This window comes from Eptesicus fuscus, chromosome 18 (genome assembly GCF_027574615.1).
Source record: "Eptesicus fuscus isolate TK198812 chromosome 18, DD_ASM_mEF_20220401, whole genome shotgun sequence".
Lineage (NCBI taxonomy): Eukaryota > Metazoa > Chordata > Mammalia > Chiroptera > Vespertilionidae > Eptesicus > Eptesicus fuscus.
In genome coordinates this window covers 12865617-12892071 of record NC_072490.1, presented here as the reverse complement: position 1 = coordinate 12892071, position 26455 = coordinate 12865617, and the positions used below count along the sequence as shown (strand labels likewise).

The following is a 26455-nucleotide window of genomic DNA, read 5'->3' as shown; positions in this document are numbered from 1 at the left end:
GGGGGGGTTATTAATCCTCACCCAAGGCTATTTTTCCATTGATTTTTAGGGAGAGTGGAAGAGAGAGGGAAAGATAGAGAGAAACATCAATGTGAGAGAAACACATCGATTGGTTGCCTCCTGCACAAGTCCCAGACAGGGCCCGGCCGAGGAGGAGCCTGCAACCAAGCCTGCCCTTGACCGGAATCAAACTCGGGACACTTTGGTCTGCAGGCTGACGCTCTATCCACTGATCCAAACCAGCTAGGGCACACAGTTTCTTAACTCATATAAACCTTGTTTTATCTAATGATTTTAACTAGTATATTTTGGGGAATTATATCTTTTTAAAGAGTTTTAAAATAAAGATGAGTAGAATATATTTGGAAATGATCATATAGGTCTTAAAGCTGGTATGTAATTTTGTGAATGTGTGTTTTCATTTTTGTTTTAGGCTGGAAATTATGATGCCTGTCTTCAACACCTTGCCTGCCTACAAGATATAAACAAAGATGATTATAAAATAATTTTAAATACAGCGGTAGCTGAGTTTTTTAAAAGTAACCAAACAACAACAGATAGTTTGAGACAAACACTTAACCAGCTGAAGAATCAGGTAATGTACATAAATGAATTTAGCTATTATGCTCTCTAAATTTTAGGATAAAAATAGTTAAGGAAAAATAATGTGACTTATTGTCTGATATTCATAGCACAATTTCTAATATATCTGAAACATTCATTGGTATTAATTTTACTTGTATGAAATTATTATTCCAAGAAATGAAAGTTACGTAGTATGATTTTGTTTTCTATTGGGTTTTCTTACTTGAATAAAATAGATTAATATGCCAAATTTGAATGTGCTTTGGGTAGACAGAGAGTCTAGCTTGAAAATGCAAAGTGGTATAATTTTTTTCTTTTGGTACCAGATGTTGATGTTAGGGTTCTAATAAAGCCCTTGGAAGTCTGTTTTCACTACCATGTGTGACAAAGTGTATTTTGTTCATTACTTCAAAAAAAACCTATCCTTTTTACTGAAGGAACAAAACCTGAACATCATAGGAAAATCAGAAAGTATACTTACTAGCGTTATGGCCTCGGGCAAGATAATTAAGCTTTTTGTGCTGGTTTCCTTATTTATAAGATAGAAATGGCAATATTATCTATGTTCTCGAGGTATGGTGAGGATTAAATGAGGTGTTCTCTGTAAAAAGGTTCCATGTAGCAGGCCTGGCACATAGTTAAGTAGTTAGCTATTGTTTGTTCACGTTTCAATTTTACTTTTGTCTTTACAAAATGGAACCAAGTTTCTGTGTACATACTGCGTAACACGCTCCTGGGAAAGGCCGTTTTGAGTTTGGCCCACTCCCCATGAGTCTACAAGGTGGAAATCCAACCCAGAAACCACGCTGGCAGTTCAACATTAAAGATATATCTTCACAGTGTCAAGGAGGAGAATCACCTTGCCTTGTGCTAGGTACTAAATAAGTCCCATCAAAACAGTTTACTAAACAGAATTTTATTATGAATGAAATACTTTTTTAGTGTGAGAGTAATTGAAATCTAGAGATCCTGTTGAAAATACGGAAAAATTCAGAGTAAGAAACATTAGCCTGTGTTCCTGTTTATTCATGTAAATTTCTTTCACTTTTGTGCTTTATTTTCTTACTGTTGTTAGAGCATAATCCCTGTGGATTGTTTTATAGGTCCACTCAGCTGTTGAAGAAATGGATGGATTAGATGATGTTGAAAACAGCATGTTGTATTACAATCAAGCGGTCATTCTTTATCATTTGCGGCAGTATACAGAAGCCATATCAGTTGGTGAAAAACTTTATCAGTTTATAGAACCTTTTGGTATGTTATCTTTCAAGTCAGTAATTTCCATATCTTCTCATACTTGCAAAGGTCTCTGGTGTTTGTACCCAGATAACCTACATCGGAGAATTACATGTCAGTAAGAAAGAAAAAAAGCTGTATCCGGTTTTCTTAATGGTTAGAAAAGATAAAAATTATATCACTTTCAGATGAATCCAGGTTTTCTTTTAGCACTCTCCCAACCCAACTATTTAAGATAACTGTTAGAATTGCTGTTTCTAATATGAAAGAATTGCTCATTTGGGGGGGTTTTCTTTGGTTGTGACCCTTTCTTACCTAAGTAGTGTATTAAGGAAGGCGTGTTTTGTAATGTCAGGGGACTTTGTAGTCATTTATTTTGTCTACTGCCTAGCTGAAGTAGAGTAGATAGTAGAGAACTGTGTTAGCTTTTTTTGTTATCTTAACTAGCTTACAATTACTGGCCTCAACAAAGGGGCAAAGGTAAGGGCCAAGGGAAAAAGAGGGAGCAAATAAAACAGCAAAGCTGGACCCAGGAAATGGTCGTTAGAGAGGGCTGTTGGTTTCTGTCTTTTGCGCCATGGTTACTTTCTTTTAAACCCCAAACACCCATGCAGATTCCTGCTGTATAAACACCTGGTTGCTGACGTGGTCCCCTCAGGACATGTGGTGGAGTGTGATGGCTCCCCCGTGATGCTTTGGGGAGAGTTACAGAGCCCCCTTTTGCTGACAGCTGGTGGAACAGCTGCTTACTATGGCTCCAGGGGAGCATTTTCAAGGCGCTTCTAGTCTTTCCCCCAATCCTGAGGGTGCGGTGGCTGGACAGACTGCCCCCGAGAGGCCTCAGTGGTGAAGCATTATGTAACGGGTGACTATTCCTTTTCTTCTGAAAAGCTAGAAGTCAGAATTATACTTCAAGGATGGCACAGGTGTGGTTTTGCGCCCCCCCCCATAAAGCTGGTTTTTAGAATTTCCAGAACAGTTCCTGAAGTCCTGTTAATCTGCAAGGGTTGAGCAGAATTTAGCAACCAATTAGTACTCCAATGTATTTTTCTTCTTTGAAAACTTTTATTTTTTTAACTTAACTACTTGGATTCCTCATTTAATATATATTTATTGAGCTTGTACTATGGGCCAGACACTGGGACCTAAAGATTGATGCAGTGAATGAAAGAGAAAATGTCTCGACCCTTATTAAGCTTCCATTCTAATGGGAGAGAGCGCTGCACAAGAAATATATTGTGAGATAGTTAAATGCTATGAAGAAAAGCTAAAATTGGGTACAGAATAGAGCTTGACTGGGGATATTGTTTTTCAAGAGGAACAGCTGGAATGCCACTGTGACTGGGGCTAGGTGGGGAAAATGGTAGGAAATGAACTCAGAAGTAGGCAGGGACAGAACAGGTAAATTATTGAAACCTCGGTCGGGACTTTTGTTTAAGTTGGAGGGAAGCCCTTGGAGATGCCACCTTTGCAGATTAACTGCACTGATTTTAGTTTTAAATGGAAACCACTCTGGCTACTATATAAGAGCAAGAAGGGAATCAGGAAGATTTGCTAGGAGGCTTTTAAGGACTTCTGAAATTTTCTGCTCTTGATTATAGCAGCCTTCCTTTCATCCTTATTTTTCCTTTTATCTTCTCTTTGAAAGGGAAGGAAATAGTGTTATGTCATGCTGGGTCACCCTTCCTTTCTTCCTTGGGTTCTTCCTTTGATGTTCTTGTCTTTATATTTTCCTCTTGGCTGTTGCAATTTTCTGATATACTTCAAGCCACACCTTGGTTCTTTTGTGTCTGCAATCAGATTGTTTCTTTTTCCCATCTCTGTACCTTGAAAGGAAATATATTTACCAGAGTCAAAGATCTTTTTAGAGTTAGAAGGAACTTCAGGAGATCACCTGGTCCCCTGGTCCACCCCCTGCCTTTAGGCAGTTAAAGTGTCCTCTCATTTTGCAGGTCAGCCAGCTGAGTCTAAAAATTAGTTCAATGGTGTGTAAAAGCCACATAACTAGTAAGTAGCCAGGCAGGAACTGGAATTGAGATTCCCTTCCACATAAAGTAAAATCCTCATTTCATGTGCTGGTGTTTGGTAGATATTTTGCCAAAGGATGTTCAGTCACTAGACTTCCTGAAATGAGAGGTGGGGAGAGGCGAATTGGAATGAAACGAGGGGCCGTGAGATGCCTAATAGAACAGCACTGTTGGCATTGCAGGTTGTTTCCACCATGGCTCTAGGTGATGAAATTCATTTAAGTAAAGACTTAGGCTTTGCTCTTTTTTTTTTTTTAAATATATTTTTTATTGATTTTCTACAGAGAGGAAGGGAGAGGGAAAGAGAGTTGAAACATCGATGAGAGAGAAACATCCATCAGCTGCCTCCTGCACGCCCCCACCTGGGGATGTGCCCGCAACCAAGGTCCATGCCCTTGACCGGGAATCGAACCCGGGACCCTTCAGTCCGCAGGCCAGCGCTCTATCCACTGAGCCACACCGGTTTCGGCTGGCTTTGCTCTTTAGAGCTTGGAGGGGTGGGGGAAGGTCTGAGATGTTTGCTTCACTTTGGATTGTAATTTTTCTTTTTGTTTTATTTTCCCGCCCCCCCCCCCCCCCAGAAGAAAAATTTGCCCAAGCAGTGTGTTTTCTACTTGTAGACCTGTATATATTAACTTACCAAGCTGAGAAAGCTTTGCATCTTCTTGCTGTCCTAGAAAAGATGATTTCACAGGGTAACAATAACAAAAATGGAAAGAACGAGGTGAGTGTCCTAAAGTGATGAGACTAAAATTTAAATAATAGTGAACATTTGTAGTTATTATTATTTTAATAGCTTTACTGAAACATTATTTCACTGTACAGCATGATGACTAGTTAATAACACTATTTCATATATGAAAGTTGCTTAGAGAGTGGGTCTTAAACATGTATGTATAAGAGTTCAGTTAAATAATCTTAGCATTATTCATAAACTGTAGTAAACTATTTCCATATGCAATACTTGTAATAGTTGGTGAAGAATAATTCAGTTCAACAGATGCTTCTGTGCTCTGCTTGGTACTAAGGTGACAGCAATGAAAACCATGCAATTCTTGATTTTCAAGGAACTCAAGTCTGTGGGAGGAAAATACTGAGCAAATCTGCTCAGGGACTGGGAGGATGGAGGTTAGGGAGTGTTTCAGAGAAGTTTGGGTGCTTGATGTGGGCCTTTAAAGATGTAATAGTTTGACAGATCAGAAAAGAAAGGATGAAGCAGGATAACCATCCAGGCAGAAAGAAAGAACAGCACAAAAGGTGTGAGAAGGTGTGTTGGGGAAGTTCTAGTCATCTGAAATGGGAAGTAGTGCCTGAGAAATGTGATGGAGATCAGCAGCAGGGGACACTGGCCACTCGAATATTGGTCATACTGTGAAGGATTTGGAATACTTTACTAGGAATTTAAGGTATGAGGTTGGCAGTGTTTATGACAGAGCAAGTTTTTGAGGAGGGAATTACGTGATCGTGTCTGGATTGTAGAAAGCTAACCTGAGTTTTGCCCAAGTAAGACCTATGCGTTTTAAACCTAGTCTATCATTGTGCTCTATCAGTGAGTTTCTCATAGGTAGTTTCCTGTCACTCACTCCACACTAGTAAACCTCAGTCTGTGGGACTGGGACGTAGGGTTCTGAAATTTGAAACATTCTCTAGGTGATTGAGATCCGCTCACTTGGAATCTGTGATTTAAATAGTGGGTCAGAAATATTTCATTTTGATAAACTTTGTTCATCACCCTCTAGACTGGTAATAACACCAACAAAGACGGTTCTAACCATAAAGCTGAAAGTGGAGCTCTAATAGAAGCTGCAAAATCAAAGATACATCAGGTAACGTAACTTAAGAGAGGTTATACATCACATGTATTTACTTGTGGTTATGAATAATGAAGAATGTGATGGATCATTGAAGGCAGTAAATCATTTAAGACATGTATGTTTATTTATCTTTGAGGTATTGTAGTTTAGAAGCCATTTAATCCTTCTAAGTATACTTTGCTTAAGATGATAATGCAATATCATTTCTTTTATTTACTCTGTAGAAAATTGAGAGGAAAAAATGGTCTGGGAGTGTATTAGATGATGAGATCACATTCATTTAAAAATTTATTGTTAAAAAAAATAAAAATTCATTGTTAATTAGCCATGTGCAGATAAGAATCAATAGGATTTTTGTTTGGAACTTAAGTATAAATTTTATTCTACTGTGTTTCTAATTTTTTAGAGTGTATTCCATGAATACAGTAAAAATAGATTATTTAAGATAATTTTTAACTTGCTTTTGCTGGCATACCCATGTTGTAAACAGATTGGGTTTCATTTCCTTAACGAGAAAGCAGAACTGCTTCACTCTGTGTAAATATACCATAGTTCTTACATGCTAGCATTTTTCCTGACAGTATAAAGTAAGAGCTTATATCCAAATGAAGTCTCTGAAAGCGTGCAAAAGGGAGATCAAGTCTGTCATGAACACAGCTGGAAATGTAAGTTTCTTCTTGGCTTTTTTTTTTTCCAATTTGTATCTCTTATGTCCTAAAATTTTCTTATTTGTACAACTTGTTATTTGTCAGTTTTAAATAATTTATCTTAGTCTGATAGTGAACTATGAAGTAGTGATCATACTCTGTCTACTACAACTTAATGCAATATGTTTCTGACTTAAAATTATCACAAGCATTTCTCCTTGGTATGTAGCCTTCAAACCACCATTTTTTTTTAAACATTTTTATTGATTTCAGAGAAGAAGAAGAGAGGGAGAGATGGAAACATCAATGGTGAGAGAGAATCATTGATTGGCTGCCTCCTGCACGTCCCACACTGGGGATCAAGCCCGCAACCCAGGCATGTGCCCTTGACCAGAATCGAACCTGGAACCCTTCAGTCCCCAGTTTGACGCTATATCCATTGAGCCAAACCGGCTAGGGCCAAACCACCATTTTATTTTATTATTTTATTTTATTTTTAAATATATTTTATTGAATTTTTACAGAGAGGAAGGGAGAGGGATAGAGAGTTAGAAACATCGATGAGAGAGAAACATCGATCAGCTGCCTCCTGCACACCTCCTACTGGGGATGTGCCCGCAACCAAGGTACATGCCCTTGACCGGAATCGAACTTGGGACCCTTGAGTCCACAGGCCAACACTCTCTCCACTGAGCCAAACCGGTTAGGGCCAAACCACCATTTTAAATAGCTAACCAGTATTCTGTGAGTTGTTTATCATAATTCACATAAACATTCATTGCTATTAGACACTAGGATTTTTTTAGATTATACTGAAAACTTTAATTCAAGATTAACAGTCAAGTTGTAGCCCAAACCTGCCCCTTGCAAATGATCTTTGACCTGACAGTGCCTTCAGTTTGACCAGTGCTAGTATTTAAGATATAATTATTCCTTCCTTCCATCTCCTTTACCCCAAACCCCCACTGAGAAATAATTTTTAAGATGGTAGTGGGAAGGACAGAAGTGAAAAATCTTGAGGCTTTTAGGATATTAATTAAAACTATAAAATCATACCTGGCCAGAATCGCTCAGTGGTTGAGCATCAACCTATGAACCAGGAGTTCATGGATCGATTCCCGGTCAGGGCGCATGCCTGGGTTGCAGGCTCAGTCCCCAGTAGGGGACATGCAGGAGGCAGCCAGTCAATGATTCTCTCTCATCACTGATATTTCTCTCTCTCCCTCCTTCCTTCCTCTCTGAAATCAATAAAAAATATTTTTTTAAAAAGTATTAAATCATGACAAGATGTGGTTTGTAGTAGGAATAGTTCAGGAAAATTGACCTTAGAAAATCCCAAACAGGATTCACATTAGCCACTGGGTCAATACTCAAGTGATTTTGGAGCCTAGACCTAAGAGGAGGGGTAAGGCCTACGTAGCCAGCCAGTCATTATGAAACCTTTCTTTCTTTCTTTTTTTGAGATTAAAAAATAAAAGCATGATCTATGCCTTAAAAGATATCATAGTCATAGGGAAAGGCAAACAGAAAAATAAATCATTGTAATGCAAGAAATAGTTGTTACCCCTGAGTCAGGGAACACTTAAGGAGGAGAGAGCCTCATTTTGGTGGCCATGGCTTAACTGATTCATTTATGCCCTTGAACACAGGCCAGCACAACAGTGTGATTATGATCTCATTGAGCAGCTACAAACAAATTATAAGTAACTGATGTTTTCTTTACAGTCTGCACCCTCTCTGTTTCTTAAAAGCAATTTTGAGTACTTAAGAGGCAATTATCGAAAAGCTGTGAAGCTATTAAATAGTTCAAACATTGCTGAACATCCAGGATTCTTGAAAACAGGTAAAAGAAAATGGTGAAATTTTTGTATTTTCTTCCTGGCTCTTCTGCCCTTCGTTGCTTGTGTCTGTGCGCCCCACCCCCACCCCCCACCCCCGTGTACCCATTTCTAATTTTGCTAAATTTTAATTTTTGATGTTTTTATTGTCATGTCTTCCCCTCAGGGGCCCATTAACACCCAATCACTGAAATGATCTCTCAGACTAAGCAGATAATATGCTTTGAGAAAATTTGCTTAGGATTGTCTTGACACAGATTTCAGAATTGATATTGGCAATCCCTAAAATGGAGTTGGGAGCAGGGCATGTTGTTGACTAGTCAACAGTTACCATCATTTAATAGGAAATATTTCACATAATAGTTGTATATTTTATATATTGATTTTTTCTAACTATTAATTCTAAAACTGTTAATTTGCTTTCCATATATAAACTTTGGTGTTTTTTTTTGTTGCTGATAAAATATGCTTATTAGAGGAGATTTGGCAATGGTAAGATATGTACACATATAATACCTTAATAAAAATAATTTATTTATTTAAAAAAATTGTTCACAATACCACTACCCAGAAGCAACTTCATTTAAACATATTAGTGTATTTCCTACTATATTTTTACCTAAGTATAGTTTTTCTCTTTTTAAAATACAGTCATTGCTTAATTTTAAAATAGTTCAAAAGCCAACATTTAGTTTTTAGTATTAAGCATTGACTATCCTGATTATTAATTTTGTCGATCTAGTCAGGCATCTTACATCGTTGAGGAAAAGATGGACTATCAGTAAACTGTTTTAGAATGTTTGGGAAGCCATTTAGAAGAAGGAAGCTAAAGCTTGGATTGCTTCCATTACACCAAAATACAGTCCAGAGAGATGAAGGATTAAAATGTGAAAATAAAATCACAAAAGCATCAACAGGAAATTTGGAGGAATATATTAATATTGTGGTGGGGAGCCTTGATTAAACATTACACAAAATCCAAGAACCATAGCACTTAGGAAAGCTTACTAAATTTGACCACATAAAATATGAAACTTTTTATGATTAAAAACATAAACAATAAACACAGATACACTGGACCAAATCACAAGACAGATGACAAACTAGCCGTGGGGGAAATATTTGAAACAGATGTGACAGAAAGTTTCTATAATAGGTACCCAGTAGAAAAACATCTGTAGCCAAATAAAAAAATGGGTTAAAAACAGGAAGAGGCAGTGTTCCGGACAAGAAATACAAATGCCCAACTAACATGAAAAGATAGGTGCTCATCCATGGCGATATTTAAAGTGTAATCTGAAAGAGTAGTGGAGATTTACAGTTTAACAAGCAAAAGCAGGATTTTATATACTCTGCTTTATATATTTTTGCTCTTCATTTAACATATTTTCACTGTTTCCATATATACTTACTTAATTCTTTCAGTTTCTACATAGTATTTTGTTATGTGGATACAATACATATATATTAATTTACTAATAAGTATTTTTCTTTTTTTGCAATTTTTTTTTATCTGTTGCCTATAATTTAAAATTACATCAGAGCCCAGCTGGCCGGCTTGCAGGCTCAATCCCCAGTAGGGGGCGTGCAGGAGGCAGCCAGTCAATGATTCTCTATGATCATTGATGTTTCTATCTCCCTCTCCCTTCATCCCTTCCTCTCAATAAAAAAATACATTTTTAAAAATAAATAAAATTACATCAGGAAAAAACATGAACAGGCTAATTAAATCATTATGCAGGATTGGTTTATTGCCCTTAATAAATGACATTTTAAAAGGACAGGGAATCTGGTAATAGATTTATTTTGTATATTGTTTTAAAAAGAAAGAAAGAAAAATAAACATTTACTAGGAAAAGAAAAATAAAAAGGAAAGGGAGTTTGCCCTGACCGGGTGGCTCAGTTGATTGGAGCATCGTCCGTACACCAAAAGATTCCTGGTCAGGGCATATACCTAGATTGCAGTTTCAATCCCAGGTCAGGGTGTGTATGGGAGGCAACTGATCGATGTTTCTCTCTCTCCCTCTTCTTTCTCTACATATCAATAAAAACATATCCTTAGGTGAGAATTTTAAAAAAAGGAGTAAAGGGAGCTTACAGAGTTTTCAGATGTTTCCCAAATGCCTTATAAACAACAGTTCTATAGGGACTATGTGGAATTGCATATAGAATTAACTCATGTTAGATAAGCCCAATTCTTTTTTTAAAAAATATATTTCTTTATTGATTTCAGAGAGGAAGGAAGAGAGAGATAGAGAGAGAGAAACATCAATGATAAGAGAGGATCATTGATTGGCTGCCTCCTGCATGTCCCCTATTGGAGATCGAGCCCGAAACCCAGGCATGTGCCCTTGGCCAGAATTGAACCTGGGACCCTTCAGTCCGAAGGCCGATGCTCTCCACTGAGACAAACTGGCTAGGGCCGTGGTCGGCAAACTGCGGCTCGCGAGCCACATACGGCTCTTTGGCCCCTTGAGTGTGGCTCTTCCACAAAATACCACAGCCTGGGCGAGTCTATTTTGAAGAAGTGGCATTAGAAGAAGTTTAAGTTTAAAAAATTTGGCTCTCAAAAGAAATTTCAGTCGTTATACTGTTGATATTTGGCTCTTTTGACTGATGAGTTTGCCGACCACTGGGCTAGGGCAAGCCCAATTCTTGTATGATGTACAGCAACAGTAAAATTTGTCTGTGGACAAACTTATTTGTGTTTTTCTCAGGTGAATGCTTGCGATGTATGTTCTGGAATAATCTTGGTTGCATCCATTTTGCCATGAGCAAGCACAATTTGGGAATTTTCTACTTTAAAAAAGCTCTACAGGAGAATGACAATGTCTGTGCACAGCTCAGTGCAGGCAGCCCTGATCCAGGTATGCCCTTTGCTGGGGGAACAGTTTATATTTTACTATATGAGGAAAGCCTGAGTTCAAAGAGCATCTACAGTTATCACAGACCCTGCCCAACAAGTTTCACTGTGGGGATTTTTAGTAGATATTTGAATAGAAAGGAGTTAAGAGTAATTATCAAAGATATTTTAATTCCCCTTTTTTCATAGATTTAAAATTCAGTATTTTTAATTCCCTTTTTTTCCCCCATAGATTTGAAAATCAGTAAACCCATATGGGTAATGTTAAAAAACTAAGTAATTTTCGAAGATTTCTTGATTGTGCCAAACTAATGTTATAGCTTCTTTTCAGCGTTTCACATGTGGTACTGATGGCAGCACCTGGCAATCTTTAAGCAATTCCTGAAATTTATTCCTTTAATATTCATATTATATAGATTATTGATTTGAAATGCTTAAAGTCAAGCAATCATTTAGCTTTGTATTTTTAAAAATTATTTAATTGATGAAAAATTTATCCCAAATCATTAATAGTCTTATTTTATTATGGATTGTGAAACTCTGAATGAGTGAGTAAATGATAGTTATCATAGGTATAGCACATTAACTTTTATTGCCACAGTAAAATCCTGTAACACTGTAACATTAGTTGAATACTTCTGGTTAATCAAAAGTACATGACAATAATATAATTAACCAAACTTAAAGTAAAAAGAGTGGAATCTTTACAGACTCTAAAATGTGTAAGATTCAAAGGAGAGTGGGTCCTCTCTCTTCTTTGCCTTCCTGGAGCATGTGTGGCCTGGGTTGCTTCTCATTTGTTGGCAACAAAGACAACGGAGATGACTCTGGCCAGTACTTGTGGGTTGGGGCTGGAGATCATCATTGGTGAGAGCTATTAAACCTCACTTTGGGGTCAGTGGTATTAAACAAGGTAGTGTTTAAGTACTTAGTGGAATGAATGTTTTCCACTAAGTAACTGTGTGTTTTTTTTAATCTAATGATTGATTCCCACCTAATTTTTATCATTAGTCAAAAAATTTTCAGGAAGACCCATGTGTACATTGCTGACCAACAAGAGGTATGAGTTGCTGTATAACTGTGGAATTCAGCTTCTTCACATCGGAAGGCCTCTTGCTGCCTTCGAGTGCCTAATCGAAGCTGTTCAGGTCTATCACGCCAATCCCCGCCTCTGGCTGCGGCTGGCTGAATGCTGCATCGCTGCCAATAAGGGGGTGAGTGCTGCCTGGGTACCTTCTTGAACCCTCACTCTCCACCCATCTCCCCCCGCCCCTTCCCCCCTGCACCTCCCATACACAGTTACATGGAAAGCAAAAAATACTTGGGAACCTACAAGACTTCATCCCCTTTTTACCTCTCAGGGAATTTATAGAGTCTTCTGTTCTTTAATAGCTGGACAAAAAACTTTAGGTTCAGAAAGTCATTTGTTAACATTCTGGTTCTTGGTAAGTATGGCAACAGGTATCAGCACTCACATTAAAGAGTTGAAGCCCACAAGGTCATACCTGTTGGAACAGTGGTCAGCTAGCTGCTGGGCAGGGGCCATGTCATTTGCGGGCGTGAGAACGGTGTGTGCGCCAGGCGATTAGAGAAGGCCTGTTGATAACCTAGTGAGTGTGGAGAGGACTGCATTACACTGCCCAGGGCTTTATTTTTACTAGTATTTAAATATATTTTTATTGATTTCAGAGAGGGAGAGAGAGGTAGAAACATACATGATGAGAGAGAATCATTGATCAGCTGTCTTCTGCAGGCTCCACACACGGGATCGAGCCTGCAACCCGGGCACGTGCCCCTACCAGAATCAAACCGTGACCTCCTGGTTCATAGGTTGACACTCAACCACTGAACCACACCGGCTGGGCCCGAGGCTTTATTTTGATTCAGTAATTGGTTCAGAGATCACAATTACCAGACTCTTTCCCTCTGACACATTTATCCATAGTGTCTTAAGAGAAATAGGCCAGTACATCGGTGTCCATGCCTAGATTATCTCCATAAGGCACTGAGTGGAAGCCTCTGTATCTCAAGTGAGGAGTGGTCAGTGGGAGCGGGGAAGGCAGGTTGTATCAGAATTACCAGATGTCTGTATCACCCGATTTCCTAACCACCCCCCACCCTTGCTGTGCTCTTGGGGTCTGTGGAGATTGGAGGGGGTGGCATGAAATGTGCCTGGCCTGCCATGGGTGACAGAAGATAGTTGGGCATTCCTCCTCTGAAACAGCACTTCCTGAAAAACATCTGCAAGCTTGCATCATTGATTTATTCCATCTTACTTTTCCTTTTACATGACAGTTTTCTTAGTGGATAATTGTTAAATTAACTGGCAATTCTAGGCAGAATTTATACTTCTTTAAAATAAAAGGCTCTCTAGAAATAGTTAATGGAAGCCAGGGCATTACATCTTCTTGGGAGTAGAGACACGTATTAAGGTTTAATATTTTCTTTTCAAATTACATATTTTTAGGAATAGTATTTTTAGAATTGTCTTCGTTCTGTGGATTGCAAACCCTCCCCCCTTTTTTTTTCTCTAGAAAGTTTAAAAAATTTGTAATTTAAAAAAAATGATGGTCAAGATGACTTGGTTGCCAGATGCACTCAGTATGTGCTAATAATAGGAAATGAATAATTATCTCTTTGTCTGTGTTTCTCCTTCTTTTAAAAATGACCTGAAGTGGCCTAAACGATAGTAGAAACAAGCCAGAACGCTCTCAAAATCAGAAAGCAAAATCCCAGTAGGAGCAGCAAGAAACTCCAAGTGGAATTCTGTAAATTTTCTTTCACTTAGGACAGAGGGGACGCTGAAGAAGGCAATTTGTAGCCTCAAAAACAAATTTATTTTAAATAAAAAGAACCAACTTAATTGTTAAATTGGTGATACTAAGGAGATCATTTGGTCCTGTTTACCTGATGTATGTTGCTTCAGACCTTTTGGCACAAACGGTGGTAGTGTATAATATATGAGAAAAGATCTGCTAAATAGAAAGCATAAGGCTCAATTGTAGGGAGAGTATTTAACCAATGTAAGAGAAGGCATTTAAAAAGAACATAAAATGTACCATTTACTTTTCTGAAAATGTACCATTTATTTTTCTGAGTTCTAAAACTCAAGATGTGTTAGTTCTATTACTGCCAAGACATTATAAAATAATGAATATTTTAATTACATGATTTTTTAAAAAGTACCGGGAGTAGTTGGGGCTGAAGCCTTTATTATTATTATTTTTAATATATTTTTATTGCTCGGCCAGTGGAGCTCAGTGGTTGAGCATTGATCTATGAACCAGGAGGTCACGGTTCAATTCCCAGTCAGGACACATGCCCAGGTTGCAGGCTTGATCCCTAGTGTGGGGCGTGCAGGAAGCAGCTAATTAATTATTCTCTCTCATCATTGATGTTTCTATCTCTCTCTCCCTCTCCCTTCCTCTCTGAAATCAATAAAAATATATTTTTTAAAAGACTTTTAAATATATATATATTTTTAAAAGATTTAAGTATTTAAACTATGTATATTTTTACATGTGCCCATGTAAATCTTAACATAGGTAGCTTATTAAAGTTCATATGTTATTGACAAATTAATACTTTCTTCTTTTGTTTTACTTTCACTTTAAGAAGGAAAAAATATCAGTCCCAGGTTCGATTCCTGTCAAGGGCACATGCCCAGGTTGCAGGCTTGATCCCCAGTAGGGGGTGTGCAGGAGGCAGCCGATCAATGATTCTCTCTCATCATTGATGTTTTTATCTCTCCCCTCTCCCTTCCTCTCTGAAATCAATAAAAATATTTTTTAAAAAAGGGAGGGGTAGCCCTAGCTGGTTTGGCTCAGTAGATAGAGTGTCGGCCTGTGGACTGAAAGGTCCCAGGTTTGATTCCGGCCAAGGGCACATGCTCGGGTTGTGGGCTCGATCCCCAGTGGGGGTCGTGCAGGTGGCAGCCGATCAGCGATTCTCTCTCATCATTGATGTTTCTATCTCTCTCTCCCTCTCCCTTCCTCTCTGAAATCAATAAAGAAATATGTTTTTAAAAAAAAGGGGGGGTAGGGGGGTAGTGGGGGGATAAGGACACATATGTAATACCTTAAGGGAGGGAGGGAGGGAGGGAGGGAGGGGGAGGAAGGGAGGGAGGGAGGGAGGGAGGGAAAATCTGTGTTTTAGGAAGTGGAGCTGCCTCCCTTTTCTTCACTGTGTTTCTGTGACTCTTTTTTTTTTTTTTTACTCTGAGGTCAAAGTGTCCGTAATATGCAGCATGGTGCCTGGGGGGTAGAATGTCCTAAATAAATTGCTATAAATACATGCTAGAGTCATTCTTAAATTGCCTTTTTTCCTTAGAGCTAACTCAAACCTCATATTAATGAAACATAACATATGTCACAGACTTTCAGCCCCTTGTACTCTTCTTCAATACTGAACATAATTCCTGTATCACCAAAAACTCCACATTGATGCATCTTAAGAACTTTCTTGCCCTAACTGGTTTGGCTCACTGGATGGAGCATCGCCTGCGGACTGAAGGGTCCCAGGTTCCATTCCGATCAAGAGCATGTACCTTGGTTGCGGGCACATCCCCAGTAGGGGGATGTGCAGGAGGCAGCTGATCGATGTTTCTCTCTCATAGATGTTTCTAACTCTCTATCCCTTCTCCCTTCCTCCCTGTAAAAAATCAATAAAATATGTATATTTTTTAAAAAGAACTTTCTTTTTAAAAGATACTCTATTTCTTAGAGTATCTGGAAAGGTAGTGGATCATTTTTCATACCCTGTTTTACAGTTCCATTAAATTAATTAGAAATTATTTGCATTTTGTAGACTTCTGAACAAGAAACTAAAGGTCTTCCCAGTAAAAAAGGAATTGTACAGTCTATTGTTGGCCAAGGCTATCATCGTAAGATCGTTCTGGCCTCACAGTCCATACAGAACACAGTGTATAAGTAAGTATTTGCAAAGAGAAAGTGTATGTGTTTACATTTATTATTTCATAGGAGGAACCACCTTGTAACTAAGTTTTATGACTATTTCAAAATAGGTGCCTAGTGAATGTTACCTGCCATGTGACTTTGGTTTGTTACCTTCCTGGGAGCTGAAATGACTGATGGCCTAAGAAGCCCTGGTCTAGTCAGTGCCATTATTCAGAATGTCCAGAAGAGGGCATCTCGATGTTTCCTTTTTGTAGTGTCATTGTTAACTTTTAGGTAATTTTCTCATAGTCCCTGAAGCGAATTCTTATATTAGGAGAAAAAAGTACTAATACATAAAACATCCAAAGCAATATAAATCTGTCACATGTAAAAAAAATCTTTAGTTAAATATGAACGTCTTTATTTTGTATAAAGATTCCAATTTGGAGTTGTTAGTATTTCTAAAGTAGTAGGCTTTATAAAAAAAATACTTTTTTTCCCAAAAAATAAAATTTGTTCACTACCATTTAAAAGTTTTCCCAAAGTTTTAGAATAGTATCTAGCACACAATATTTTGGTATTAATTTATTTCAGCTATGATGCAGATTTTTTTAAGGACTTGATATAGCACATCACATTCCTACAATTTCAGAGTTGTTACTAATTTTCACATTTATATATTTTCCTAATAAAGCCTATTTAGTTTCAGTTTAGTTTGATATAAAAGCAAATAAAGTTATATAAAATCTCAACAAAATTATAAGACAAAAAATAATGCTGCTCTTGCAAAACTTAATAAAGGAATTTACAAAGGTAAAGATCAACCAAAACAAGGCTCAAGTGTGGAAATCTTCCTTCCCTTGTTTCCAGTTCTTATTATACCTGCCTTGGCCCTCATTACAATTTTTCTTGTTGATAACTCCTCTAATCCATTAACAATAATGGGTATAATGTATACACTTGCAATCTATATACTTTTTGCACCTTGTATTTACAATTTGAGCTTTCAGCATTCTCTTATAACTGCTTATGTTAAAATTTCTACCTATCACAGGGCAAAGTTTTCACTTACACTTATATTGGTTTTATTTCTGATAATGGGAAAATACTACTTATTTTTATGTTATTTACTTAGCTAATTTGGTTTTGTCTTTTTAAGTGATGGACAGTCTTCAGCCATTCCTGTAGCCAGTATGGAGTTTGCAGCCATTTGTCTCAGAAATGCCTTGTTGCTGTTACCTGAAGAACAGCAGGATCTGAAGCAGGAAAATGGGTCTAAAAACAGTAATCAATTAGGTGGGAACACTGAGAGCAGCGAAAGCAGTGAAACTTGCAGGTATTCTAATCCCTTTGAATCTTGGCAGAATCCCTTCAGGACTTTTATTAGTAAGCCTCTGTGTGCTGCAGGTGAATCCCTAAAATCTTCACCCCGAATTTCTAAAATTCTCCCTTTTGAATAATAAGAAAAGAAAGTATAAATGTTTAAGTGTTTGTATTTTTTTTACTTTTGATAAAATAAATACTTATCTGGCTAGTGTGGCTTAGGTGGTTGGGCATTGTCCCATGCCCCGGAAGTTTGTAATTCAATTCGCAGTCGGCACATGCCCAGGTTGCGGGTTCAATCCCCATGGGCCTATGGGAGGCAGGTGATGGATGTTCCCCTCTCACATAGATGTTTCTCTTTCTCCTTATTCCTCTCTCTCTCTCTCTCTCTCTCTAAAATTAATAAAAATATTTTTAAATAAATATTTAAATCCTAAAATTGTACCAGTCTGTAGAAATTGGGAAAACTTATTTAGTAATAAACAAACACCATTTTATACAGAGAGTGTTCTTTTTACACATGGCACCTTTAAACTCAAGTCTCCTATCCCAGCATTTTTTCTTGTTCTTTTTTTTTTTTTTTAATATATTGTATTGATTTTTTTTACAGAGAGGAAGGGAGAGGGATAGAGAGTTAGAAACATCGATGAGAGAGAAACATCGATCAGCTGCCTCCTGCACACCTCCCACTGGGGATGTGCCCATAACCAAGGTACATGCCCTTGACTGGAATCGAACCCTGGGACCCTTCAGTCCGCAGGCCGATGCTCTATCCACGGAGCCACACCGGCTAGGGCCCAGCATTTTTTCTTAATGATAATAGAAATATGTGTTTAATATAGAAAATCTAAAAAATAAAAATTGTGGGGTTTTTTTTTCCCTCTCCCTGAAGGGGTTATGTTTTACCATCCTATCTAATAAAAGCATAATATGCAAATTGACTGTCACTCCAACACACAAGATGGCTGCCCCCATGTGGTCAAAGATGGCTGCCCCCATGTGGACACAAGGTGGCCGCCACAAGATGGCCAGCAGGGGAGGGCAGTTGGGAGGGACCAGGCCTGCAAGGGAGGGCAGTTGGGGGCGATCAAGCCTGCAGGGGAGGGCAGTTAGGGGCGACCAGGCTGACAGAGGAGGGAAGTTGAGGGTGACCAGGCCTGCAGGGAAGGGCAGTTGGGCAGGACCCAGGCCTGCAGGGGAGAGCAGTTGGGGGGGACCAGGCCTGCAGGGGAGGGCAGTTAGGGGTGACCAGGCCTGCAGAGGAGGGCAGTTAGGGGCAATCAGGCTGGCAGGGGAGCAGTTAGGCATCAATCAGGCTGGCAAGGGGAGTGATTAGGGGGTGATCAGGCTGGCAGGCAGAAGCAGTTAGGGGCAATCAGGACAGCAGGCAGGCGAGCAGTTGGGAGCCAGCAGTTCTGGATTGTGAGAGGGATATCCGACTGCCTGTTTAGGCCCAATCCCAGATTGGAGAGGGTGCAGGCTGGGCTGAGGGGACCCCCCCCCCCCCCCCGTGCACGAATTTCGTGCACCGGGCCTCTAGTAGTTGATAAAAGGTCATCAGAAGAATGAGAAATGTGTGAAAATCTTGAAGTGGGTTTTTTTGTATGGTGGAGATAATGTTTTAAATTAGAGGTTTGTAAAAGAAGTATTATGTCCTGGGGGAAAGAAACTAATAAACAATATATCTTAACACATCAGTGATACCAAATTATAAGCATATTTCATTGTTTTGCCTCTTTTTGTACTTTCATCACAAAAAATTGCATGGAAAACAAAATTTTACATTTAATTGTTTATTTGTTGCTTTTCATAATTAAGAGTCCTTCTTTATTTTAGCAGTAAAAGTCATGAAGGAGATAAATTCATTCCAGCTCCACCTTCTTCTCCATTAAGAAAACAGGAATTAGAAAACTTAAAGTGAGTATCCAAACAAAATTAATATTGCATCTACTGAAATGAGCACATAGTTTTTAATCTCTCTTATTCTTTTAAGATTATGAATTACATTGATCGAATGTCAGATGTTAAGCTAACCTTTCAGTCTTATGACAAACACTATTAATCAGAATATGTTGCCCTTTTTGTAAATTGTTGCATTCAGTTTGTTAATATTTTGTTAGGAATATTTGCTTCTATGTTCACAAGGAAGATTGGTTCACACTTTTCTTGTAATGTCTTTGGTCAGGTTTTGGTTTCAGGCTAAGGCTGAACATATAAATGAATTGGGAAGTGCTTCTTTCCTCCTGTTTTCTGAAAGAGTTTATGTACGATAAATATTTCTTCTCAACTGTTTGCTAGAATTCACCAGTGGAACCATCTGGCTTAGGGTTTTCTCTGTGATGAATTTTTTATAATGAATTCAAATTCTTCAATAGAATGAGTTTTATTCACATTTTCTATTTCTGTGTCGGTTTGGGTAGGTTATATATTTGTCAATTTCAGCATATATATATATATGGTGGGGTTTTTATACTAGCAATTGCCTAATGTCCATACTTCTCTATACCAATTTTTCCCATTTGACTTTATGTGTATCTTATTGTTTGATATTGGTGCAAATCTCTGTTTCATTCTTTCTAATGGGTGCATAACATTGCATTATATAGTATCACAATTTATTTAACATTCCTTTATATTTGGCTACTTACAATGTTTTAGTCTTTGCTATCATAAATAGTGCTTCAGTGAATATCATTTTACACAGTCTATAGGGGACTACTTAAAGAAGAAGGTATTTGAAACCATTTTGAAACTTGATTTAATTTCTGCAGATTTAGTTGAATGAATACTCATTTTAGGATTCTTAATTTTTGCATGCAACTTAAGAAGTATATTATCCCATAATGATTGAACAGCTGCAGAATTGTATAAATTAACTTTATATTCTGAAAATGGCATTAAAGAAAAGGGTATGTGCAGGGTGGCTCACTTCTCAAAGAGCTTTGTACTTCTCATGGCATAATTCTTTGCTTTCCATATGTCTTACCCAGCAGGAGGATTGGTGACTTTTAGGGAAAATAAAATTACTTCCCTATTTTTGTGGAAAGGGGTGAAGGATCTCCATAGGGAGTTTCATCGTCATAAAGTGAGATGAAGATGGGTTCGGTTTATATTAACCTTTCTTTTTTATGGAGCAGATGGGAGAAAGGAAATGGAACAAGATGGAAGGAGCCTTAGGGTAAATTTATAAAAAGGACTGCTATGCAAGACAGTAGTCATGGTAATGTGGAGACAAATGGTGCAGGGAAGGAGTCGTGAAAGATTAGTGTCGTAATTTTTAAGGCTATAAAAGCTCACAATGCAGTTGGGTACGATCAAGGGCAGTTCTGTGGCAGGAGCCAGCTGTCTTCTGTAGAGAGAAGGAGCACATTGGTTCTGTTAGGATCGTGAATTCTTGGAGATTTCATCTATTTCTGTCCTGAATTCTTGTATGTGATTGGAAATGTGTGTGACTAGTGAATAGTTTAGTTTTTATGGACTATTATATTTGACCCCTTGTGCTCTCTAATACCCAAGACACCAATGCAAAACCTCATTTCCTGTTTCCAGCATAACTAATAAGCAGTAAATTATCATGACTGTTCTGATGGCCACTTCTTACGGTATGGGTTCACAGCGTTTTGAGTATTTTCCGTTTTTTGTTTTTTGTTTTCTTTTTCTTTTGTACATAAAGGAAGATGGCTCCAAAAAATACTCACTCTAACCAGGTTACAAGTATGTTTTCAGAAGGCATATGACACCTGAATTAGTTGAGAGATTCCATACTATAAAATCAAGGTAGGTTTCAGAAAAGTAGTCTTACAATTAAAACAGAAATTTGCCCCCAAATCAGGGAAATGTTTCCGAAATTAAATAGTTTAATTGTGAGACTCAGATGAACTTAGAGGTACTAATATAATGAATGGATCAAGAAAGGTATAAATGTGTGTGTGTGTGTGTGTGTGTGTGTATCTACTAATAAAAGGATAATATGCTAATTAGACCAGACATCTTCCGGACGTCCTTCCGGACAAAGCCACAGTGGCAGGGGCCAAGGCAGAGGTGATTAGGGGTGATCAGGCCAGCAGGGGAGGGCAGTTAGGGGGCAATCAGGCCAGCAGGGAAGCAATTAGAGGGTGATCAGGCTGTCAGGGGGGCAGTTGGGGGCATCAGGCCAGCAGGCAGAGGTGGTTAGGGGCGATCAGGCAGGCAAGCAGTTAGGAGCCAGCGGTCCCAGATTGCGAGAAGGATGTCCGACTGCCGGTTTAGGTCTGATCCCTGTTGGCAGTGGGATCTCGGATTGGAGGGACTGCAGGCCGGGCTGAGGCTCCTCCCCCCTCCCCAACCCCTACCCTCATGCATGAATTTCGTGCACCGGGCCTCTAGCATATATATATAATATTGCTTCAGTTCCTGAACCACTCAAAGCTCTGCAAAGCCATCAGTTTCATTCAGTTAGGAAAACACATAGATGTACTCTGCAGCCTTGAATTAAATAAATGCTCTGATTTTAAGTTTTTAAAATATAAAAGATGATTCTATTTCTAGGTATTTAGACAAGAGAAATGAAAACTTGTCCACACAAGAATTTTATAGCAGCTTTACTCATGATATACAAAAACTAGAAAATAACCCAGCTATCCATTCATAAGAGAATGGATAACTAAATGTGTGATTTATTCTATCTATTGGAGTACTCTCAGCTATAAAAAAAGGAAGAAATTACTGATGCCCAAGTTAATATGATTTGAATCTCAAATATTTATGTTTCTTTTTTTACTTAGTATAAGGTACATACTATATAGTTCCATTTGTACCATTTATATGATGGACAAAACTATACAATATAATTTATATTGATAGAAATTAGAACAGTGGTTGGGAAATTGACTGGAAGGAATCATTCTGGGATGACAGAAACGTTCTGTATGTTAATGTATGTATGTGTGTGTGTACACACACACACACACACACACACACACACACACACATATACAACCTCATCAAGCCATACACTTAAAATGGTATATTTTTAAAATATATTTTTATTGATTTCGGAGAAGAAGGGAGAGGGAGAAGGAGATGGAAACATCAATGATGAGAGAGAATCATTGATTGGTTGCCTCCTGCATGCCTCCTACTGGGGATTGAGCCCGCAACCCAGGCATGTGCCCTTGACCGCAATCAAATTCGGGACCCTTCCGTCCGCTGGCCAACTCTCTATCCATTGAGCCAAATCAGCTAGGGCAAAAATGGTGTATTTTAATGTATGTAAATTATACCTCACTTAAAAATTTTAAGGTTTTTAGAAAATTAATATAATTCTAAATATATTCTTTCGTGAAATATAATTTAACCAATAAAAAGTCAATTTCCTTTACACATCATTTATGAAGTGCTATGACATGGAAAACTTGGTTTCTTAACAAAAAAAAAGAATTCCTCTACTTGTATTTAACATATATTTCTTAGATCCAAGGCCACAGTATTCGGTACAGATCCACTCATCACATGTGGCTACTGACTACATGAAATGTGGCTGTTTATAAGGTGTGCTATTCAAATAGGTGATACCCAGATTTCAGAACTTATTACCCCCAAATTATCTCAGTAATTCTGGTATTGATTATATATTGAAATTTTTAATTATATTGGATTAATTAAAATATGTACCATTAATTAAATTTTGCCTGTTTCTTTCTACTTTTTAAAAATGTGCTGACTAGAAATTTTTAAATTAGACTTATGGCTCCAGTTATATTTCTACTGAACAGTGCTGCTCCAAGGTTTTTGAGCTGGGTTTGAAGTGTTTATATTGTTGATATATGGTTTCTACAAATGTGTAATATTGTTACTATGCCAGTTTTCTCACATGCCACAAATTTTAGCTGAATATCTCTTCAGAAATATTTTTGTCGTTAAAAGGCCTAATGTCCAAATGAATCCTAGAATGTAGAAGCTTGCACAGGATTGATATTTGGGCCATATGTTTTGATTTAATTATTAATGCTGCCACATGCATTTGGAAATAATGATTTTCTTATGCACTGATTGATTATATTACAAGGGTGTACTTTTAAGATTTTCTTTTTTTTTTTTTTAAATATTAAATCGTGCCGAAACCGGTTTGGCTCAGTGGATAGAGCGTCGGCCTGCGGACTGAAAGGTCCCAGGTTCGATTCCGGTCAAGGGCATGTACCTTGGTTGCGGGCACATCCCCAGTAGGGGGTGTGCAAGAGGCAGCTGGTCGATGTCTCTCATCGATGTTTCTAACTCTCTATCCCTCTCTCTTCCTCTCTGTAATAAAATCAATAAAATATATATTTAAATATTAAATCGTATTAGCATAACCAGTGGACACGGACACTGGGGCGGTGGGGGCTTGTCCTGGAAGTGACTGGGGAGGGGTTGATGGGGGAAAAAGGAGGCATATGTAATACTTTAAACAATAGATAGATAGATAGATAGATAGATAGATAGATATAGTCAATTAAATCAATTTATTGATTTCAGAGAGGAAGGGGGAGAGAGAGAGAGAGAGATAAAAACATCAATGATGAGAGAGAATCATCGATCAGCTGCCTCCTACATATCCCCTACTGGGGATTGAGCCCACAGCCTGGGCATGTGCCCTGACCAGGAATCGAACCGTGACCTCCTAATTTCATAGTTCAATACCCAACCACTGAGCCACACCGGCTGGGCAAGATTTTCTTTTTTTAAAAGAGTCAACCAGCTCTAACTGGTTTGGCTCAGTGGATGGAGCGTTGGCCTGCGGACTGAGAGGTCCCGGGTTCGATTCCGGTCAAGGGCATGTACCTTGGTTGCGGGCACATACCCAGTGGAGGGAGAGAGGGAGGCAGTTGATCGATGTTTTTCTCTCATCGATGTTTCTAACTCTCTATTCCTCTCCCTCCTCTCTGTAAAAAATCAGTAAAATATATTTTTTTAAAAAGAGTCAACCATTTATTGACTGTCAACTGATATGTTTTTAAAAGTTTTAGAACATTTTCATCACCTCAACAATAAACCCTGTACCTTTTAGCTGTCACCTTTTGCCCCAGTCCTCAGTCCCATTAATCTACTTTCCTATAGATTTTTTCCTTTTTAGATTTTTATGTGAATGGAATCACATAATATGTTGGCTTTTATGTCTGACTTCTTTCACTTAGGATAATGTTTTCGAGGTTCATCCAAGTTGTAGCATGTATCATATTTTATTCCTTTTTGTTGTCAAACATATTCGTTATATAAACATACCATGTTTTGTTTATCCTTTCATTCATTGATGGACATTTGGATTGCTTCCATCTTTAGGCTATTATGAACAATGCTGCTATAAACACTTGTGTACATGTTTTTGGATGGGCATGGTTATTTTTCTTAGGTGTAACCTAGAAATAGAATTGCTGGGGTCATAGTGATAATTCTGTTTAATCATTTGAGGAGCTGCCAGACTTTTTGAAAGTGGCTGCACCAGCCCTGTATAAGGGTTCCAGTTTCTTCACATCCTCAGCAGTACTTGATTTTACCTTGTAGTAGGTGTGAAGTAGTATCTCCTTATTTGATTTGCATTTCCTTGAAGACTAATTAATTATGTGTGTACTTTTTTGTGTGTGGATTGGGCATTTGTATATCTTCCTTAGAGAAATGTTTATGCAGATCCTTTGCCTATTTTTCATTTGGGTTATTTATCTTTTTGTTATTGAGTTGTAAGAGTTCTTTATATATTCCAGATACAAGATCCTTATCAGGCATATTATTTGCAAATACCCTTGCCCATTTTCTGTGTTGTCTTTAGACTTTTTTGAAGGTATCCCTTGAGTCACAGAAGTTTCTCATTTTGATGAAGATGTTTATATTTTTCTTTACTTGTTTGCACTTTTCATGTCGTATCTAAGAATCCTTTACCAAATCCAAGGTCTTGAGGGCTTACCATGTTTTCTTCTAAGAGTTTTATGGTTTATAAGCACTTACATGTAGGTCTTTGATCCATTTTGAGTTAATTTTTAGATATGGTATGAGATAAGGGCTCAACTTAATTCTTTTGCATACTGATATCTTATTAATAATAAAGAAATAGTTCAGAAAATTAGTCACATTAACATTTCATGTTTGCATAGTGGTTTAATAACTGTCATGAGTATGTACTGAGTTTCCATGTAGCATATTAGAGGATATCTTGGTTGTTCATTCTGAGATTGTGATATTAGCTGAAATTTTAATTTCTAAAGCTTAATGGAGGCTGCTCTAGAACCTGGAAAATAGTATAATAGAATTGGAAAAGGGTAGGAAATAATGTTGAGACTAATGTGGGAAATGTCTGTGTGAGAAATTGAAATCAAAGCATACAAAATAAAAAGGAAGTTTCAATGTGTCCTTTTAAAAATAAGAGGCTTAAAAATAGATAAAAAGAAACGTTGAGACCAAATTTAATTAAGCCCAGTTATTTCATAAACATAAATTGTGGAACCTTCATTATTTCCCATTCAGTGAAAAGGGACTTCCCATGGCCCAATATTTATAAGAGGAAATGAATCAAATAAATGGTTAATAACATAAATATCATAGGCAGTTTTAGTGTACTTAAGGAATCACATTTCTTTTGGTATTAGCCTAGTAGTTCTATTGTACCTCATGAGACATACCTAAAACAAGATTATGGCTAATGATCTTTTGAATCTCCCCCACTTCAGTCTTGTAACTGAGTATGGTCCTGCTAAAGCGTGTCCATCTAATAAACTCTTCCAAAGAAGAAACCTGCCTGCAGGTATGACTTTTTTTTTTTTTAGGTATGACATTTTGTTTGTGCTATCAGCAGTTTGTGCTCAGATAGGCATGATTCACATGTGCGTCCCAGATTTCATTTAGATGAACTGGTGATGAGATTCCTCACAGGCCAGGGTTAGAATAATTCTTCAGTGGTTTGCCGCTCTGTGGACCCCAACCCCCCACCCCCGGGCCTCTGCTGACATCGGACAAGTCATTTAATCCCTCTGGGCTTTACTATTCTCTTCTGTCCAATAAGTAAATGGAGTTGGGTGATCGTAAGGTCCTGTCCACGTATAAAATGTCTGTGACTATATGCATTTTATTTGCCGCCTGGGGTAGACCAAGTTCTCCAATATGCTAGATTTAGTTAAAACGAAAAACTTTTTCAGCTTCTTTATACTGGGGCTTCTGTTTGTTTTGGATTTGGGTGTGTTTGTCAGTAAGATTTTTTAAACCTTTTTTTTTGCATAGACCTA

The 26455-nt window shown here is 37.9% G+C and overlaps 1 protein-coding gene across 5 annotated transcripts in view; it reads left to right on the top strand.

Annotated features, from left to right (window-relative positions):
• The window catches only part of CNOT10 (CCR4-NOT transcription complex subunit 10), a 52963-nt gene that overhangs the window by 14509 nt on the left and 11999 nt on the right, over positions 1 to 26455 (top strand). For 2 of the 5 annotated variants that reach the window (XM_008153947.3, XM_054729807.1), the window contains exons 3-13: positions 434 to 595; positions 1689 to 1839; positions 4430 to 4572; positions 5588 to 5674; positions 6244 to 6327; positions 8035 to 8152; positions 10865 to 11014; positions 12022 to 12224; positions 15817 to 15938; positions 17065 to 17241; positions 19065 to 19145. In XM_008153947.3, the coding sequence (XP_008152169.1) occupies positions 434 to 595; positions 1689 to 1839; positions 4430 to 4572; positions 5588 to 5674; positions 6244 to 6327; positions 8035 to 8152; positions 10865 to 11014; positions 12022 to 12224; positions 15817 to 15938; positions 17065 to 17241; positions 19065 to 19145 (1478 nt within the window). The remainder of the gene's footprint in view (positions 1 to 433; positions 596 to 1688; positions 1840 to 4429; positions 4573 to 5587; positions 5675 to 6243; positions 6328 to 8034; positions 8153 to 10864; positions 11015 to 12021; positions 12225 to 15816; positions 15939 to 17064; positions 17242 to 19064; positions 19146 to 26455) is intronic. The other 3 variants (XM_028130518.2, XM_054729808.1, XM_054729809.1) reach the window with 3 other exon arrangements.